Below are 21,402 nucleotides of genomic sequence, written 5' to 3' on the forward strand. Positions count from 1 at the left end.
TGGTACAACTAAATTTAATTCATTCACTGTATGGTATTCCTCTGTGAAAAAAAATCAGTTTATTATATAGACTAGAGGCTCAGTGCATGAAATTCATGCACTTGGGGAGGAGGTCCCTCAGCCCGGCCTACACCCTCTCACAGTCCTGGAGCTGTCAGTCAGACATCCTTAGCGCTTCCATGGAGGCAGGAGAGGCTCCTGCCACCGCCACTGTGCTCGCCAGCTGTGAGCCCAGCTTCTGGCTGAGTGGGGGCAGCTCCTGCGTTGAGTGTCTGCCCGCTGTTGGAAAGTGCGCATCATAGCAACTGGTCGTTCCACTGTTTGGTTGATTTGCATATTAGCCTTTTATTATATAGGATGTTCAGACATCTAAGAGACGTTTAAATTATGTCTAGTAACCTCTGTTTAAGAAGTTAGAGAAGTTTACTTATTGTTTCCCTCAGAAAGATAGTTATTTCTACTTGTTGTTTTTTTTTTTTTGCTATTACAAACAATAAAATACATATTTAATGAATATCTTTGTTCAGATCTCCTTTGTACATGTTCAAGAATTTCCCAGCGGAGCCCTGGCCAGTGTAGCTCATTTGGTTGGAGTGTTGTCCTGTTCACTGAAGGGTGGGGGGTTCAATTCCCAGTCAGGGCACATACCTGGATTGCCGATTGGAATCCTGGTTGGGGCATTATGGGAGGCGGCCAATCAAAGTTTCTCACATCAGAGTTTATCTCCCTCTCCCTTCCCCTCTCTCTAAAAAAATAAAATAAAATAAATTTCCCAGTGGAACTGCTGAGAGCAGTAATGTATGGATAATGTATTGGGTATTGCAAAGCCCTCCAAATAGTGGTTATAGTAACTATAAAATATTAACTATAATATTTTGTACAGAAGCATATGAAAGTTTCCCTTTCTTTAGATTTTCATTACACTTGGGATTGTCAGATTTTTAATGGTTGCCAAGTTATTGGGTGTGAAATGGTATCTTGATTTATTTTGCATTACCCTGAATACAGTTGAGGTTGAATATGTTTAATGGCTCTTTACGTTTCCTCTTTGTTGAATTGCTTCTTCATATCCTTTACGTAGTAATATTTCAGATTGATGATATCTTGCTGAATTGTTGGAGTTTAAATAGTATTTTCTGGATGTTAATCCTTTCTTGGTTCATCTTGTGTCCTGCATTTTCAGATGGTACCATAAACACATTTCTATTCCAGTGTTATAAAGATATTCTCCTACATTATTTATTTTAAATGGTGAAATACACCAGAATAAATACAATACAATACAATAAAATACAATACAATACAATAAATTATTGCAAAATTAACACCTGTATAAGCTTTGCAAAGTTAAGAAATGGAACACTGCCAACACTTTGCAATCCCCTAGTATTCCTCTTCCCAATTTCAATTCCCCTTTCTTCCCCCAGTGGTAACCGTTTTCTTGACAATTATGATATTCAGTTTCATGGTTTTCTTCATAGTTTTACCCCATCTTCTATATTTTCTTTAAAAGTTTTACCATTTTGTCTTAACGTTTAGCATCTGGAATGGTGTCTGTGTGTGTTTGGGTATAATGTGAGGTAGGAATCTAATTTTGTCTTTTTCCATATCGTCAGCCAATTTGTCCCAAGCTGTTTGTTTAATAAGGCCATTCTTTCCTAACAAATTTGTAATGTCAACTCTGTAACTTATCAAGTTTCTGGGACCCCTTTTCTATCCCACTGGTCTACTTATTTGTTTTTTTGTACTTATACCATGCTGCTTTTATTTCTGTAGCTTTTTACTAAATCAATATTTGGTATGGCAAGTCCCTTTCTGTATTTTTCTTTAAAATTGCATTGATTACTTCTGGTTAATTCTTTCAAATTTAATTTTAAGGCTAGTTTATCAAGTATCATCAAAAACCCTTTTGAGATTTTGATTGAAACTTCATTGAATGTATACATTAATTTAGAGAAAAATGCCATCTTTATATGACTGAATTTTTCCATTCACGAACGTGGTATAATCTCTCCATTTCTGTAGGTCTTCTTTTGTGTGTTGGAAGTAAGTTTTCTAATTTTCTCCAAAAAGATAATGTACATCTTTTGTTAATCTCTTGATATAATTGTTATTATTTGTTATAGCAAGCCAATGCTATATGTTTATATTTACATTTTTAGATTGTTATATGATTTATAAAGAAATGCTACTGATATTTATATATGTACTAGAGGCCCGGTTCATAAAATTCGTGCACAGGGTGAGGAGAGGGGCGGTCCCTCAGCCTGGCCTGCACCCTCTCCAAACCAGGACCACTCGGGGGATGTCCCACAGGGATCGGGCCTAAACTGGCAGTCGGACATCCCCCTTGCGATCTGGGACTGCTGGCTCCTAACCGCTCACCTGCCTGCCTGACTGATCACCCCTAACCACATCTGCCTGCCAGCCTGATTGCCCCTAACCACCTCCCTGCCTGCCTGATCACCCCTAACTGCCTCTGCCTATCAGCCTGATCTCCCCTAACTGCCCTCCCCTGCTGGCCTGGTTGCCCCTAACTGCCCTCCCCTGCTGACCTGGTCGCCCCTAACTGCCCTCCCCTGCTGGCCTGGTCGCCCCTAACTGCCCTCTCCAGCTGGCCTAGTCGCCTCTAACTGCTCTCCCCTGCCAGCCTGATCTCCCCTAATCACCTCTGCCTTGGCCTCTGCCACCATGGCTTTGTCCAGAAGGATATCCCAATGGATGTCTGGAAGATGCCTGGTCTAATTAGCATATTACCCTTTTATTAGTATAGATATATCCTGCAACCTTACTTTCATTAATTGTAAAAGTTTGTCTTTTAGATATTCTTGAATTTTTAGAATGTGGTCAACCATGTCAGCTGTGATGATTCATCTTTGTTTTTTCATTTTTAATTTTTATTGGAATTCTTTTGTTTATTTATCTTGTTTTGGGATCTCCATTACCAGGTTGAATGGAAATGGGTGGTGATAGTGGCAAAGTTGTCTTGTCCTTGGTTTCAGAATGATATTTTCTAAAATTTCATCCTTAAGTATGTTTGCTATAGATTTTTGGTAGCTAGGTACTATTTATCATTCTAAAGAAGTTCCCATCTATTCTTAGTTTGCTAACAGTTTTTATTCCTCAATGTTGAATGTCATTTATACTTTTAGCTTCCTTTGAAAAGATGAAAGTAATGAACTTTTAAAAGAAAGTAACATTTCTCTATTCTGTGAATATTTTTGATTGCAGGTACTTATTGAGAGTGAGCAAATGAGAAAAGAAGCTGATGACTCAGGCCCACTCACTGAACTGGAGCACTGGAAACGCATGTCAGCCAAATTCAATTACATCATTGAACAGATTAAAGGGCCAAGTTGTAAGGCTGTCATAAATGTGCTTAATGTTGCACACTCCAAACTGTTAAAGGTAAAAGGCCTGTATTTTAAAGTTTGATATACTGCAGAACAACCAACTAGAAAATTACTCTTCTGGAACTGCTTCTTTGCATCATATATGAACATCATATATGCAGAAGTATTCATCTTTGAGTAAGGCTTTCTCATATAATAAGTTATTTCCAGAAGATGGAAATGAAGTATAGAAATGAAGATTTAGTCCTCAATATTTTGCACACCAATTTAAACAGTACTACTATGGGATGATTGCTATTAAAAAAGTTATTTTTTTAAGTTGTAAATCAACAGAGGCTCATTGAGGTCAAGAACTACATGAGAAGTCAAAAGCAAATGCTCTCTCATCATACATTTCACTTTTTCCTAGAGCTTATCTTTATTAACAGTTTAGCTTGATTCTTTCCAGCTCCTTTTCTTTTTCTTTACTCTTCCTTAAAAAATTATATATTTAGCCCTAGCCAGTTTGGCTCAGTGGATAGAGCATCAGCCTGCAGACTGAAGGGTCCAGGGTTTGATTCTGGTCAAGGGCAATATGACTGGATTGCGGATAGATCCCCAGTCGGGGGCATGCAGGAGGCAGCCAATCAATGATTCTCTCTCATCATTGATGTTTCTATCTCTCTCTCTCCCTCTCCCTTCCTCTCTGAAATCAATATAAAATATATTTTTTAAAAATTAAAAAAAATGTAAAAAGATGTCTTTATAACAATCTAGAGGCCTGGTGCACAAAATTTGTGCATGGGGGAGGGGTCCCTCAGCCTGGCCTGCACCCTCTTCCAATCCGGGACCCCTCGGACATCCCTCTCGCAATCCGGGACCGCTGGCTCCTAACTGCTCTCCTGCTTGCCTGATCACCCCTCACCACTCTGTCTGCCTGCCTGATTGCCCCTAACTGCTTGCCTGCCTGCCTGATCGCCCCTAACCCCTCTGCCTGCCTGCCTGATCGCCCCTAACCCCTCTGTTTGCCTGCCTGATCGCCCCAACCACTCACCTGTGCCTGCCTGATATCCCCTAACCACTTGCCTGCCTGCCAGCCTGATCGCCCCTAGTCACTCTGCCTGCCTGCCTGATCACCCCTAACCACTCACCTGCCTGCCTGATCACCCCTAACTGCTCGCCTGCCTGCCTGATCACCCCTAACTGCTTGCCTGCCTGCCTGATCACCCCTAACCACTCAACTGCGTGCCTGATCACCCCTAACTGCTCAACTGCCTGCCTGATCACCCCTAACCACTCAACTGCCTGCCTGATCACTCCTAACTGCTCGCCTGCCTGCCTGATCTCCCTTAACCACTCACCTGCCTGCCTGATCTCCCCTATCCACTCACCTGTTGGCCTGATTACCCCTAGCCACTCTGCCTGCCTGCCTGATTGCCCCTAACTGCTCACCTGCCCGCCTGATTGCCCCTAACCACCTCTGCCTCAGCCCCCTCTGCCGCGGCTTCATCCGAAAGGATGTCTGGAATGACATCCAGAAGGTCATTTGGCTGTCTGGTCTAATTAGTATATTATGCTTTTATTATTATAGATAATACATGATATTTTGTAAGAGATTTAAACAGTGCAGATAAAACAAGCATCTCTTTTTAAAAATTAAATTTATTGGGGTAATATTGGTTAATCCTATCTAATCAAAGAGTAATATGCAAATTGACCATACATCCAATACACCCACAAGCCACGCCCACCAGCTAATCAGGAGTGAGTATGCAAATTAACCCAACCAAGATGGCTGCGGCCACGGAGTGAGCAGGAGGCTTGGGTTTCCCCGGCAATGGAGGAAGCCAAGCTTCCCGCACACCCTGGCCGGCTGTGGACTCCATTCAAGGCTACAAAGTTTCAATTATAGAAGATAAATAAATCCCAACAAAAATGGCAGCAGCCACGGAGCTGGAGAGAGCAGGAGGCTTGGGTTTCCCTGGCGATGGAGGAAGCCAAGCTTTCTGCCTGCCCTGGCCTGCCCTAGCCTCCGCTCAAGGCTACAAAGTTTCAATTATAGAAGATAAATAAATCCCAGTTACCAGGGCCTCTGCTTGGGTCGCTGGGGGGTGTGGCCGGCCTGCAAACCACCACAGGCCCCTCGTCCCAAGGGAACCCCCACCCTGATCCAGGACACCCTTCAGGGCAAACCAGCCGGCCCCCACCCGTGCACCAGGCTTCTATCCTATCTAATAAAAGAGTAATATGCAAATTGACCATCACTCCAACACACAAGATGGCTGCCCCCACGTGGACACAAGATGGCCACCACAAGATGGCCAGCAGGGAGGGCAGTTGGGAGGGACCAGGTCTGTAAGGGAGGGCAGTTGTGGGCAATCAGGCCAGCAGGGGAGGGCAGTTGGGAGGGACCAGACCTGCAAGGGAGGGCAGTTGGGGGAGATCAAGCCTGCAGGGGAGGGCAGTTAGGGGTGACCAGGCCGGCAGAGGAGGGAAGTTGGGGGCAACTGGTCCTGCAGGGAAGGGCAGTTGGGGGGGACCCAGGCCTGCAGGGGAGAGCAGTTTGGGGGTCCAGGCCTGCAGGGGAGGGCAGTTAGGGGTGACCAGGCCTGCAGGGAGGGAAGTTAGGGGCAATTGGGCTGGCAGGGTAGCAGTTAGGCATCAATCAGGCTGGAAGGGGAGTGGTTAAGGGGTGATCAGGCTGGCAGGCAGAAGCAGTTAGGGGCAATCAGGAAGGCAGGAAGGTGAGCAGTTGGGAGCCAGCAGTCCTGGATTGTGAGAGGGATGTCCGACTGACCGGGATCGGGCCTAAACGGGCAGTTGGACATCCCTTGAGGGGTCCCAGATTGGAGAGGGTGCAGGCTGGGCTGAGGGATACCCTCCCCCGTGCACGAATTTCATGTACCGGGCCTCTAGTAACATTATAAAGTTTCAAGTGTACAATTCTATAATGCATCATTTGTATAATGCATTGTTTGGTTACCACCCAAAGTCTAGTCTCCTTTCTTCCCCATATATTTGATCCCCTTTATCCACTTCAACCTCCCTGACCCCCTTTCACCTCTGATAACCACCATACTGTTGTCTATGTTTGAATTAAAACAAGTCTCTCTTAATCACCCACCCTCCCATCCCTTAACTCCTGTTCCTGAATGATAAGTACATAGAGATAACCAAAATTTTTTATTTGTTGTTTTTTAAAAATATTTATTGTTGAAAGTATTATAGATGTCTCGTTCTTTCCCCAGTTGACCCTCTCCACCCTGCTTCCACCCCCTCCCCAGGCTTTCACAGCACTATTGTTTGTTCATGGGTTATGCATATATGCATATAAGTTCTTTGGTTAATCTTCCTCCCCCTCCCACCCTCCCCCCCCCCCTTTCCCTCCCTCTGAAATACATCAGTCTTTTGCATGCTTCTATTTTGTTCATCAGTTTATTTTGTTCATTAGATTCCACATATGAGTGAGAACATGTGATACTTGTCTTTCTCAGACTGGCTTAGTCTGTGATATTTATATACTAGAGGCCCGGTGCACGAATTCATGCACCAGTGGGGTCCCTCGGCCTGGCCTGTGGGATTGGGCCGAAACTGGCTCTCTGACATCCCCTGAGGGGTCCTGGGTTGCGAGAGGGCACAGGCCAGGCTGAGCGACCCCACTGGTGCACGATCGGGGCTGGGGAGGGACGCGGGAGGTTGGCCAGCCAGGGAGGGACCACAGGAGGGCTCCAGGGCATGTCTCACTCAGTCCTGATCAGCCAGACCCCAGCAGCAAGCTAACCTTCCAGTTGGAGCGTCTGCCCCTGGTGGTCAGTGCACGTCATAGCGAGCGGTTGAATGGCCTTAGCATATCATTAGCATATTACGCTTTGATTGTTTGAACGGCCGACCAGATGACTGGACACTTAGCATATTAGGCTTTTATTATATAGGATGAGTATACTACCTACATATGAAATGACATAATTTTGTGTTTCTATTTTTTATAACATAGTATCATAATGTATTATTCTTCAATCCCTCTTCTCCCAATAGCATATCTTATTTTAAAAAATCTTTATTGTTGAGAGTATTACAGATGTCCCCTGTTTTCCCCCAATTTCCCCCCTCCAGCCAATTCCCACCCTGCCCCAGGCCTTCACCACCCTATTGTCTGTATCCATAGGTAATGCATAGATGTACATAAGTTCTTTGGTTAATCTCTTCCCGCCCCCCCCCCCCCCCGCCCCCCGCTCCCCATTTCCCTCTGAGATTCCTCAGTTTTAAGATTCTCTTTGTTTTTATCCCTTGGCATTTTAATTATGATGTGTCTTGGTGTGGGCCTTTTTGGGTTCATCTATTTCTTTCACCAGGTAGGGGAAGTTTTCTATCATTATTTCTTCAAATAGGTTTTCAATATCTTCTCTCCATGATGAGAATGTTGGTATGCTTGAAGTTGTCCCAGAGGCTCCTCACATTATCTTCATATTTTTGGATTCTTTTTTCCTTTTGCTCTTCTGATTGGGTGTTTTTTGCTTCCTCATATTCCAAATCACTGATTTGATTCTCAGCATCTTTGACTCTGCTGTTGATTTCCTGAAATAAAGAATAAATTATTCTTTAATTCAGTTAATTATGCTTAATTTCTGACTGGTCCTTTTTCATGTCTTTGGTATTCTCACTAAGATCATTGAGAGTCTCACTAAACCCATTGAAGCTCTGATTAAGATCTTTGAGCATCCTTATAACCATTTTAAAAAATTCTGTATCTAGTTGCTTGCTTGCTTCTATTTTATTTAGTTCTTTATCAGGGGGCTTCTTCTATTCTTTAATCTGTGGTATGTTTCTTTGTTTCTACATTTTGGCTGCTTCCCTGTGTTTGTTTCTATGTATTAGGTAGAGCTGCTATGTCTCCTGGAATTGGTAGAGTGGCCTTGTGAAGTAGGTGTCCTGTAGGGTCCAGTGACTCAGCCTCCCCATTCGCCTGATCTGGGCACTCTTGGTGCACACATGTGTGGGCTGTGTGCATTGTCTTGTTGTAGGTGAGCCTTGATTGCTGTTGACATCACTGGGAGGAATTGACCCCCAGGCCTATTGCCTGTGAGTACTAGCTGTGACTACAGCAGAAGAGCTGCTGTTCAGGAGATACCCCTTTGGAGCAAGAGTTGCTTCAGTGGGGCTTTGGTGCTTACTGAGTCTGCCTCTTAAGTGAGTCACTCATGGGTGTGTAGAGTTGTAATCTGTGGTGGTCTGAAGCTGTCCACCAGGTGCACTGGCTCTAGGGCCTTCCAACAGGAGCTACAGAATGGTCTGCCGGTGGCTGCTACTTTTGTTGGGCTTGGAAGTGCCCAGGCTAGGCCCAGCTGTGAAGCAAGGCAGGCTGGTGCTAAGGCTGGGTCTTGGGCCTTTTATTGATAGGTTTGGGGCATGTTGACCCAAGCTGCTGCTTGTTTGAGAGATTTTAGGAAAGAGTGAAGCCTGAGCCAGGACAGACCATTCATATGGAAAAACTGCTGCTAACAGCTTGGGTGGGACTATAAATTGGGTAGGGCAGGGTCTCAGGGAATCATCAGGGTGGAGTGAACAGTGTGAGTCAGGTTGATGGAGACTCAGATATGGCACCTACCAGTCAGCTCTGTGATGGGGGAGGTCTCAGCATAGGAACAATGACCCTTGTAAGCTCCCTTTTCTTGGAGAAAGCCACTCCTGAATTCTTGCCCTGATGCCAGACAATCCAGTTCCTTCCCATATGTCCCTGGGTCCCCCCAAGCCACTGTCCCATCTCTAGAGCTCAGGGGGAGCAAGTCTGAGTAAGTCAGTGCACCGGCCCTTTAAGAATAACTATCTGGGTCTCCAGCAGTCTCCTTGTCACTCAACCACATCACTGCTGAATTTTTACAGCCTGAAGTTATGGGGGCTTCTCTTCCCAGCTCTGGAACCCTGGGCTGGGGGTCTGGTTTGGGGCTGGGACTCCTTGCTTCTCATGGGAGGCCTTTGCTGCCAAGATATCCATCCCAATTATAAAAATGCCATACGTGGGCGTCAGACCAGTCTGTTCTGCCCCTCTGCCCCTCCTACAAGTCTCAATGTGCTTTCTTCTTTAGTTCTCTAGTTGTAGGACTTCCATTTAGCCAGATTTCAGGTGGTTCTGAATGACGGTTACTCTGTATTTTAGTTGTAATTTTGAAGTGGTTGTGGGAGGCCGTGAGTACTGTATTTACCTATGCCACCATCTACCCTTCCTCCCCAATATCATGTCTTAGAGAGTTATGCTGGTCAGACTGAGCTGTGTAGTTTTCCAGAATGTCAATACACTAGGTTTTATCTAATAATTTTCCTACTTATATATATAAAAGCCTAATATACAAAGTGTCTCCTCAGGAGTTCAACCAACTGGGAGTTCGATCGCTTGCTATGATATGCGCTGACCACCAGTGGGTGGCGGGGAACGAAGAAAGGCCCTGGCCCACAGCCGGCAGCTGCTAGGGACCCTACCCATGCATGAATTTCTTGCACTGGGCCTCTAGTTTACAGATAAATAGGAAAGACAATTTTCTTTCTTTCTTTCCCAACAGTGTTAACTGTAGGTGAGCCTTGATTGCTGTTGGCGTCACTGGATGGAATTAACATGAAGTTTTAATATGTCAATTCTATTTATTTCTCCCATTTAAAGAGTACAATTCACTGGTTTTTAGTATATTCACATAGTTGTACCCCCATAACCATAATCAATATTAGAACACTTTTATCATTTCATCACCTCAAAAAGAAACCCTGTACACTTTAGCTGCTACCTCCCATTTTCACCCATCTCTCTCCCACCCCGGCCCCCCAGGGCTAAGTAACTACCAGTCTACTTTTTATCCCTATTTGCCTATTATGGACATCCTATATAATAAAAGCCTAATATGCTAACTGTCCAGTCGTCCAGTTGGCCATTCAACCAAATCAAAGTGTAATATGCTAATGCAATGGTCGGCAAACTCATTAGTCAACAGAGCCAAGTATCAACAGTACAACGATTGAAATTTCTTTTGAGAGCCGAAAACCGACTTCTGCGCATGGGCCACGAAGTTTCAGTCGCACTGTACATGCGCACCCACACGTGGTATTTTGTGGAAGAGCCACACTCAAGGGGCCAAAGAGCCGCATGTGGCTCGCCAGCCGCAGTTTGCCAACCACTGTGTTAATGATATGCTAAGGCCTCTCAACTGCTTGCTATGACGTGCACTGACCACCAGGGAGCAGACAGTCAACCAGTAGACCAGTTGCTATGATGTGCACTGACCACCAGGAAACAGATGCTCCGACTGGTAAGTTAGCTTACTGCTGGGGTCTGGCTGATTGGGACTGAATGAGACAGGCTGGACATGCCCTAGAGCCCTCCTGTGGTCCCTCCCCAGCCCCGATCATGCACCAGTGGGGTCGCTCGGCCTGGCCTGTGCCCTCTTGCAATCTGGGACCCCTCGGGGGATGTCGGAGAGCCGGTTTCAGCCCGATCCCACAGGCCAGGCCGAGCGACCCCACTGGTGCACGAATTTGTGCACTGGGCCTCTAGTTTTATATAAATGGAATAATCTTTATTGGCTTCTTTCACTTAGATGTTTCCAAGATTTATTTGTGTTGTAGCATGTATCAGTACTTCATTACTTTTAACATGTTCCATTGCAAATGATACCACATTTTGTTTATCACTTTATAGACATTTGGGTTTCCACTTTTGGCTATTGTGAACAATACTACTGTGAACATTCTTGTACAGGCTTTTGCATGGAGATATGATGTAGGAGTAGAATTTCTGGGTCAGATGCTAACTCTATATTTAATTTTTTGAGGAAAATGTTTTCTTTTTATGTGTTAACAAACATTGCTGCAGTTAAAACTTCTATATGCATACATGCAAGTATTTCCCTAGGGTGTATACTCAGCAACTTTGTCAATACTTATTAACAGTTAAATTTTATTTTCTTCAATCTGACTGTGGAAATGGCTTGTTGTATTTGCCTTTTCCTTATTTATAGTGAAGTTGGTCATCTTTTAAAGTTTATTGGCTATTTGCATTTCTTCTCTTGTGAATTAACTGTTTATATTTTTCCTCAATTAAAAAATTCAGAAGTTATTTTGTACTGATTTTAGGAGTTCTTTATTGCTATTGCTATTAATCAGTTGTTATATATGTTGGAGAAGGCAATCCACCATGGTCCCAGAGCATCTTTGGACATTCTTGCTGGATATGAAAAGTTCACTTTTCTGATAAGGAATATTTTCTTGGAATAGTGTTCTGTTTTCATAACTTGACCCATACTTGAATACCCAGAATAATGTATCTAGCTAACCTAGAAAAGTCATTCCAAGTTGAAGCAGATCCAGTTTAAGCCTACAGACAGGATGTTAATTACCAATGGAATGAATCTTCAGTTTTAGTACATTTAAAATATTTATAACTTTAAGTCTTAAATAATATAATAAAAAGATATATCAACCACCTTTAACTATCTACTACTTTAGTATATATATTGAATTTCTTGATTAAACTTTAGCACACTCATATATTTGGATGTGTCATAGAATTCTTATACATTTTTTTCTTAGAATTGGCGTGAATTGGATGCAAGAATCACAGATACAGCAAATGAATCAAAAGATAATGTCAGATATTTGTACACTCTAGAAAAAGTATGTCAACCTCTCTATAACTATGATCTAGTAAGTATGCTTTTAAAAGTGTAGCTTAAAAATTACCACATTTAAAAATAACTTAATATGTGTATATGGGAAAACCTTATACTGCAGAAAAATTATTTAAAAGATCTATTTCCCCATTACATATTTATAATGGATTAAAACTATATTATTTTAACCCACATTAAATATAATGCATTAACATAAAGATGACCTCATTTGTGATTTAAACAAGACAAATATACTCGTTATCTCACAAGTGACGTTCCATCACGTCTGTCGTATTCTGTACGGTGGAAGCAAGTCAGGCAGGGCAGTGCACACGCAGGAGACGGGGATTACAGAAGAGTGTGAATACCGTGAGGATGAACATCACTGGGGCTGTCTTTGAACCTATATACCAGGTTAGAGATTAGGAAATCAAAACTCAGGGTGACATAGTGACTTTACCAGCATCACTCAGCTAGTCAGCGATGCACCTTCTACTAGTAGTTTCTAATGGGCGCCATCTTCTAGTTTCGAACCTACTTTTTTAGTAATAATTCTATAGAGTTCCTTTAAAGGACATATTAGCACTACCATTTCCTTCTGTTTTTCTAAGTTTCTATTAGTTTTTGATTCATAAATTATCTGGCATTTCATTATGTTTTATGTGAAGTATGAAAGTGAAAGAGAATCCTCTATCCTTTCTTTAGATAGAGAGGGGAAATCAAGGAAACCAGTGTTTGTTGAGAATCTCGGGCAGTTGTGGTTTTAAAGATGTCCACTGTGTTGAGAACCTGGTCTTTCACTGTAGGCATTTCCATATATCTTCATTCTGTATTCACAACAGTCCTCATTTTAAAGACTAGGAAACTGAACTTGAGCATTTCTACAAGTATAAGTGATGGGACTGAATTTGAATCCAGCACTCTTTGACATTATAAGCTGTATTTTCCCCCACTTCACTTTGCTGCCTCCTCAAGGTATTCTCTAAATTTATATGCTCTTGAAGTAATTTACATTAGTGTTCGACACACATGTTCAGCATTCTCCATTGTAATCTTTGAAGAGAGTCTCAAATCCTCCATATGCATGGCACCATTGGCCATTTAGCCTGGGTAACCAATCTTTTTGGGGTAGAGTTTCATCCTAGAGGCAGGGAAAGGGGAAGAGTCTATGTTCCATATCACTTATATTCAGAGAAGAGGAATGTGTAGGGATATTTCATATACATTCCAAGAGAATATTGGTAGCCAAGGAATTTAATGTGGGTGGTGAGGGAAAAGTGGGTTGAGAGTCCTGGACAGGTGCAATTCTTACTGCCATGTGGGAATCCATCATCCACCAGGAAGCATCATGAAAGAGGATAGAAAGACTACTCAGAAGCAGTTTTTAAATTGATTCCATAAAGAGATGATGGATTTTAACTTATTTACAACTTATTGTTGTTGTTTACAAAGAAGAATTATGATTTAAACATTACTAGGTATTATGAGTTGGGAAAATGGCGACGGAATAGAGTCTGGTTTGGAGTCTGTTCCTGGGGCGGAGAGTCGGAGCAGCAGAGGCTCGCAGAGGGAGTGTATGTGGGCAAGCCAAGGGACAGCTAAACTCCAGGAGAAGGTGGGGGAGTGCTGGGCAGTGTTCCTCTGACCGCGCAGCACCCACAGGGGCTGGGTCCCCTCCTGGAGCTGCGGGCTCGCTGGGCGCCTCGCCATCTTGCAAGGAAAGGAGGATTTTAGTGGAAACCTGACTTTCTGCGACAACTGCAAACACTGAACTGCTGGGAGCACCAGACCACCGGTCCCCTATCAGCGCAAACATTCGGATTCAAAGAAACTCTTCACTGCACCACGGAAAGGTCAGATTTCGTCTGAAATAAGCTGCGGTTTCTAATCCCCGCGGTGGGTGAGGGAAGCGCTGGGTGAGGGAAGCGCGGCAGCCGCAGGACCGGCAGGAACCGGGAGGTCTGTGCCTAGAAAAATCAGCGGCAGTTGGAACTGCCGTGATCCGTGAATGAGGAGGGGGGTCTTCTGAGCTGCTAACAGAAGTGACCTCTTGAAAGCAACTCATTTTAATCTGACGAGGAGGGTCAGACTAAGAATTTTCAAAGGAGTGCAGGCTCCTTAGCCTGGCGCACAGACCCACGGTCCGCACACCTGGGCTCTTTCCGACTCTGATTGCTAAGCCCAATACATAGAAAAACCCAGGTGGAAACCCTGAAAGACTGCAGGGGGAAGGTGTTTTTTCGGAACCTGGGGACCAGAGCTGCGTGTGACCATCAGAGAGGCAGCTCTGAGGCGCACACCTCCACAAGCTCTGAGGCGCACACCTCCACAAACCGGTAGTGAGTGCCATAGAGGGGGGAAAAAAAAAAAAAAACAGCTAGAGAGGCCCGGAAGTCAATTCAGAAACACTGCCACCCAGGGGCTGAAATGCTAATTGTCTCTGGTGTAATAAAAAATAAATACGAGAAATTAAGACACGGCTGGCTTAAAAAGCAGGACTGGCTTCCAACACTGAGGAGCCCTGGAATGAAGCTGAACTGAAATACCGCCCAGACTGGGAAAAAGGCGTACCAAACAGAATAATAGAGGAAGTGAATGACAGCCGCTACTGCACATTTTAGTCTTCCTATTTTTTAATTTTCAATTCTTTTTTCAATTTTTTAAATTTTTTATTCTCATATTTTTTTATTTTCATTTTTTGCATCTTTTACTTAAGAAACTAATTTTTTTTCTTTTTCCTCACTCGATTTTCACCTTTTTAATTATTACATTTTTATTTTCAATCAGCACTATTATTACTATTATTTTACTTTTATTTTTTTTTAATGTCATTTGATTTTCTCTTTCTTTTATTTTTGGATTAGTGTCCTACATTCGATTTGCATCTTTCCCTTACAATCGCTTTACCCTATCTCAAAGCTAACATTATGCCATCACTCTCCTCCTAACCTTTCCCCTTTTGGTCCCCAGTTTATCTTAACCCTTTCTGGCTTTAGATTTTCTCTACTTTTTCAGTTTACTCCCTGCTAAAACTTCACCCTACTTATATATCTAATTCCCAACCCCCTGCTCCAAATCCATACAAACCTCTCTCTACGCTACCTTAAAAAAATTATTTTTCTCTCGGGCCTTTTGTTGTTGTTTGCTTGAATGTTGATTAGATTGAATTTTTATGCTTTTGTATGAGATTGTTTTGATTATTCTTTTTGTTGGTTTGGTTGGTTCTTTTGTTTGCTTTGTTTTTGTTTGTTTTTTACTTTTGTTTTCCCTTGCCTCACTTGATATTAGCTGCTGTTGCAGTTTGTATTAATCTCCAGGCTCGTGTTGCTGGAATTTGCTGGGAATAGTGGTTATTCTAGTGGAGTTTACTCCCCATATATATAGTTTGTTCCCCTTTTCTCTCTTAGTATCATTCTTGTCTCTCTTACTTTTTTTTTCTTTTCTTTTTCTTCTCTGTTATTTCTTTTTCTTTTCTTTCTTTCTGCTCTTTTCCCAAGTTCAGATTCACACTCTTTGTTTTTGTTTTTTTTTTTTCGTTGTTGTTCTTTCTTTTTACTCTCCCTCTTCCACTCCTATTCCCTAATTTGTCTTTCTCTGGTGGTTACCTTTATTGGAGGTTATTAATATCGTGAATACAATTCTGTTCAGTGCCTTGTCTGTTGTGCCTGGTTGTGTTGTATTTTATACCTTTAAATCAACGCCAGAGAGAGAAATCTATATAACCAGACATCCGGAGAAGAGAGACCATGAGGAGACAAAGAAACAGCCCCCACAGGAAAGAGAAGCAGGCATCACCAGAAAAGGAAGTAAACGATTTAGAGGCAAACAACCTATCAGAGAAAGAATTCAGAGAAATGGTCATAAAGTGGCTGAAAAGGATGGAAGACAAATTCGACAATATGAGTAAGAACCAAGAAGAAATGAAGAAGAACCAAGAAGAAATGAAAAATGACATCGCTGCTGTAAAGAACTCAATAGAAAGCATCAAGAGTAGACTAGACGAAGCAGAGGACCGCATAAGTGAGCTAGAAGACAAGATGGAAAAAAATACCCAATTACAACAGCTTCTAGAAACAAAAATTAGAAAGATTGAGGAGAGCGTAAGGGAACTTCGGGACAATACAAAACAAAACAACATCAGGATAATAGGGGTGCCAGAAGGAAAGGAAACTGAGCAAGGAATAGAAAACCTGTTTGAAGAAATAATAACAGAAAACTTCCCTGATATAGGGAAGAAAAAACCCACACAAATCCAAGAAGCTCACAGAGTTCCAAGCAAAATGAACCCCAAAAGACCGACGCCAAGGCACATTATAGTTAAGTTGGCAAACACCAACGACAAAGTAAGAATCTTACAAGCGGCCAGAGAGAGACAGACAGTTACATACAAAGGAACCCCCATCAGACTAGCAACTGATTTCTCAACAGAAACTCATCAGGCCAGAAGGGAATGGAATGAAATATACCAAGTCATGCAAAGGAAGGGTCTAAATCCAAGAATACTGTACCCAGCAAGGCTATCAATCAAAATTGAAGGTGAAATCAGGAGCTTCACAGACAAAAAAGGACTAAGGGAGTTTATCACCACCAAACCAGCAATGAAAGAAATGCTAAAGGGTCTGCTGTAAAAAAAAAAAAAATAAAGAAATAAAGAGGAAGCAAAGAAGGTACACAGGGGTATAGAATAAAAATGGCGTCAAATAAGTACCTATCAATAATAACTTTAAATGTAAATGGATTGAATGCCCCAATCAAAAGACACAGGGTAACAGACTGGATAAGAAAACAAAACCCAGATATCTGCTGTCTACAGGAAACCCACCTCAAAAAAAAGGATGCATACAGACTGAGAGTAAAGGGATGGAAAAAGGTTTTCCAGGCAAATGGAAATGAAAAAAAAGCTGGGGTTGCAATACTTATATCTGACAAATTAGATCTCAAAGTGAAGGACATAACAAGAGATAATGAAGGCCACTTCATAATACTAAAGGGAGAAATCCAACAAGAAGAAATAACTCTGGTAAACATATATGCACCCAATACAGGAGCACCAAGATACATTAAAAAACTCCTGGAAGATATCAAAGGAGAGATTGACAGTAATACAATCATAGTAGGAGACTTCAATACCCCACTATCACCATTGGACAAATCCTCTAAACAAAAAATCAGCAAAGAAACATCAATCCTAAATGACTCACTAGAACAGATGGAATTCATCGACATCTTCAGAACATTTCACCCCAAAGCCACAGAATATACATTCTTCTCAAGTGCACATGGGTCATTTTCAAAGATAGACCATATGTTAGGACATAGGCAAAGCCTCTCCAAATTCAAGAAGATAGAAATCATATCAAGTATCTTCTCAGATCACAGTGGCATAAAACTGGAAATCAACTACAATAAAAACAACCCAAAGAAATCAAACACTTGGAGACTAAACAGCATGCTATTAAACCATGACTGGGTTACCAAAGACATCAAGGAAGAAATAAAAAACATCATGGCAACAAACGACAATGAAAACACAACAATCCAAAATCTATGGGACACAGCGAAAGCAGTCCTGAGAGGGAAGTTCATAGCTCTACAAGCCTACTGCAAAAAACAAGAAACAATGGTAATAAATTACCTAACCCAACAACTCAAAGAGTTAGAGAGAGAGCAACAAGATAAGCCCAGTGTAAGCAGAAGGAAAGAAATAATAAAGATCAGAGCGGAGATAAACGACATAGAGACCAAAGAAACAATACAAAAGATCAACAAAACCAAGAGCTGGTTCTTTGAAAGGATAAACAAGATTGATGGACCTCTAGCCAGGCTCACCAAGAAGCAAAGAGAGAGGACCCAAATAAACAAAATCAGAAATGAAAGAGGTGAAATAACAACAGATCCCGACGAAATACAAAGGATTGTTACAAAATACTATGAACAACTCTATTCCAACAAACTGGACAACCTAGAGGAAATCGACATATTCCTAGAAAAATACAACCTTCCAAAACTCAATCAGGAAGATTCTAAACAACTCAACATGCCAGTAACTATGGAAGAAATTGAAGCAGTCATCAAAAAGCTTCCGGCAAACAAAAGCCCGGGGCCAGATGGCTTCACAGGAGAGTTTTATCAAACTTTCAAGGAAGAACTAAAACCTATCCTCCTCAGACTATTCCAAAAAATTCAAGAGGAAGGAACACTTCCAGGCTCCTTCTATGAAGCCAGCATCACCCTAATACCAAAACCAGATAAAGACAACTCAATGAAAGAGAATTACAGGCCAATATCCCTCATGAACATTGATGCCAAAATCCTCAACAAAATTCTAGCAAATCGGCTCCAGCAGTACATCAGAAAGATCATACACCATGACCAAGTAGGATTTATTCCAGGAATGCAAGGATGGTACAATATCCGCAAATCAATAAACGTGATACATCACATAAACAAATTGAGAGATAAAAATCACATAGTCATATCAATAGATGCAGAAAAAGCATTTGACAAAATCCAACACCCTTTCTTGATAAAAACTCTCAACAAGGTGGGAATAGAAGGCTCATACCTCAACATAATAAAAGCTATTTATGATAAACCCACAGCAAACATCATACTCAATGGGCAAAAACTAAAACCATTTCCCCTAAGAACAGGAACAAGACAGGGATGCCCACTCTCACCACTCCTGTTTGACATAGTACTGGAAGTATTAGCTATCGCAATTAGGCAAGAAGAAGAAATAAGAGGCATCCAAATTGGAAAAGAAGAAGTGAAGCTGTCCTTATTTGCAGATGACATGATATTGTACATAAAAAAACCAAAAGATTCCATCAAAAAACTAATAGACTTAATAAATGAATTCGGCAATGTAGCGGGATACAAAATTAACGCCAAGAAATCTATGGCTTTTCTATACACCAATAATGAACTTACAGAAAGAGAGACTAAAAAAGCAATCCCATTTACCATCGCACCAAAAAAATTAAGATACCTAGGAATAAACTTAACTAAGGAGGTAAAAGACCTATACGCAGAAAACTACAGGACACTGAAAAAAGAGATAGAGGAAGACGTAAACAGATGGAAGAACATACCATGTTCCTGGATTGGTAGAATCAACATCATTAAAATGTCCATACTACCCAAAGCAATCTACAGATTCAATGCCCTCCCCATCAAAATACCAACAGCATATTTCACAGACCTAGAAAGAACTCTCCAAAAATTCATCTGGAATAAAAAAAGACCCCGACTAGCCTCAGCAATCCTCAGAAAGAAGAATAAAGTAGGTGGGATCTCAATACCAGATTTCAAGCTGTATTACAAAGCCACTGTTCTCAAAACAGCCTGGTACTGGCACAAGAACAGACATATTGATCAATGGAACAGAATAGAGAACCCAGATATCGACCCAAACCACTATGCTCAATTAATATTTGACAAAGGAGGCATGAACATACAATGGAGTCAAGACAGTCTCTTCAATAAATGGTGTTGGGAAAACTGGACAGATACATGCAAAAAAATGAAACTAGATCACCAACTTACACCATACACAAAAATAAACTCAAAATGGATACAGGACTTAAACATAAGACGGGAAACCATAAAAATACTAGAGGAATCCACAGGCAACAAAATCTCAGACATATGCCACAAGAACTTCTTCACTGACACTGCCCCTAGGGCAATGGAAGCTAAAGAGAAAATTAACAAATGGGACTACATCAAAATAAAAAGCTTTTTTACAGCAAAAGAAACCATCAACAAAACAACAAGAAAGCCCACTGCATGGGAAAACATATTTGCAAATGCTATCACTGATAAAGGTTTAATCTCCAACATCTACAGGCAGCTTATGCAACTTAATAAGAGGAAGATAAATGATCCAATAAAAAAATGGGCAACAGACCTAAACAGAATATTTTCAAAAGAAGACAGAAGGAAGGCCAAGAGACACATGAAAACATGTTCAAAGTCACTTATTATCCGAGAGATGCAAATCAAAACAACAATGAGGTACCATCTCACACCTGTCAGAATGGCTATCATCAACAAATCAACAAACAACAAGTGTTGGCGAGGATGCGGAGAAAAAGGAACCCTCGTGCACTGCTGGTGGGAATGCAGACTGGTGCAGCCACTGTGGAGAACAGTATGGAGTTTCCTCAAAAAACTGAAAATGGAACTCCCATTTGACCCAGTAATCCCACTCCTGGGAATATATCCGAAGAAACTAGAAACACCAATCAGAAAGGATATATGCACCACTATGTTCATAGCAGCACAATTTACAATAGCTAAGATTTGGAAACAGCCTAGGTGCCCATCAGCAGATGACTGGATCGGAAAACTGTGGTACATCTACACAATGGAATACTATGCTGCCATAAAAAAGAAGGAATTCTCATCATTTGCAGCAACCTGGATGGAATTGGAGAACATTATGCTAAGTGAAATAAGCCAGTCAATGAAAGAAAAATACCACATGATCTCACTCATTTAGGGATAGTAAAGAACATTATAAAGTGAGGAACAAAAAGATAGATACAGAGACAGTAAAGCATCAAACAGACTTTCAAATTACAGGGGGAAAGTTTGGGAAAGGTGGGGGAGTTATGAAATCAAACGAAGGACTTGTATGCATGCATATAAGCATAAACAATGGACGCAAAACTCTGGGGGGGAGGGCATGTGTGGGTGTGGGGTGGGGGGGTAATAGTAAGATATGTACACATATAATACCTCAATAAAAATATTAAAAAAAAAATAAACATTACTAGGTATTATGAGCTTCTAAAACCAGGTGAAACCGTTAATACTGATCGCTACTGACAACAAATAATCAATTTGAACCACGCTTTGATCATGAAATGACCAGAATGTGCCAGAAGACACGGCAAAGTAATTTTGCTTCATAATAACGCACCATCACACACTTCAAAACCAGTTAAACACACGTTAAAAGATCTTGCCTGGGAAGTATTAACCCACCCACTGTATTCACCAGACCTTGCTCCTTCAGATTACCCCTTGTTCTGATCGATGGCACACGCACTTTCTGAGCAGCACTTCAAAACATATGAAGAAGTGGAAAATTGGGTCTCTGAATGGTTTGCCTCAAAACAAGAAAAGTTCTATTGGGACGGTATCCGCAAATTACCTGAAAGATGGGGAAATGTGTAGCTAGCGATGGACATTACTTTGAATGAAGCACTTTTGATGTTTCTCTTGAAATTACCGGGTTTTCTTTGATTACAAAATCCAAATTATTAACTGGCACACCTAGTACTCTCTTCACTTCTACTCCTCGTACCAGCTACTGAACTTATGTTGGGAACTTTTTAAAAATCTGTTTCACATAAGAACATCTTAGGTGCTTCTGTGCATATGACCATGAGCAAAAAACCCCCAGATTA

General features: G+C 41.6%; 1 protein-coding gene across 1 annotated transcript in view; it reads left to right on the forward strand.

Annotated features, from left to right (window-relative positions):
* Positions 1-21,402, forward strand: part of DNAH8 (dynein axonemal heavy chain 8) — a 265,691-nt gene that overhangs the window by 15,882 nt on the left and 228,407 nt on the right. Inside the window, exons 7-8 of the mRNA XM_028161183.2 lie at positions 3,232-3,408; positions 11,904-12,017. Of these exons, the coding sequence (XP_028016984.2) occupies positions 3,232-3,408; positions 11,904-12,017 (291 nt within the window). The remainder of the gene's footprint in view (positions 1-3,231; positions 3,409-11,903; positions 12,018-21,402) is intronic.

Source organism: Eptesicus fuscus, chromosome 10 (assembly GCF_027574615.1).
Source record: "Eptesicus fuscus isolate TK198812 chromosome 10, DD_ASM_mEF_20220401, whole genome shotgun sequence".
Classification (NCBI taxonomy): domain Eukaryota; kingdom Metazoa; phylum Chordata; class Mammalia; order Chiroptera; family Vespertilionidae; genus Eptesicus; species Eptesicus fuscus.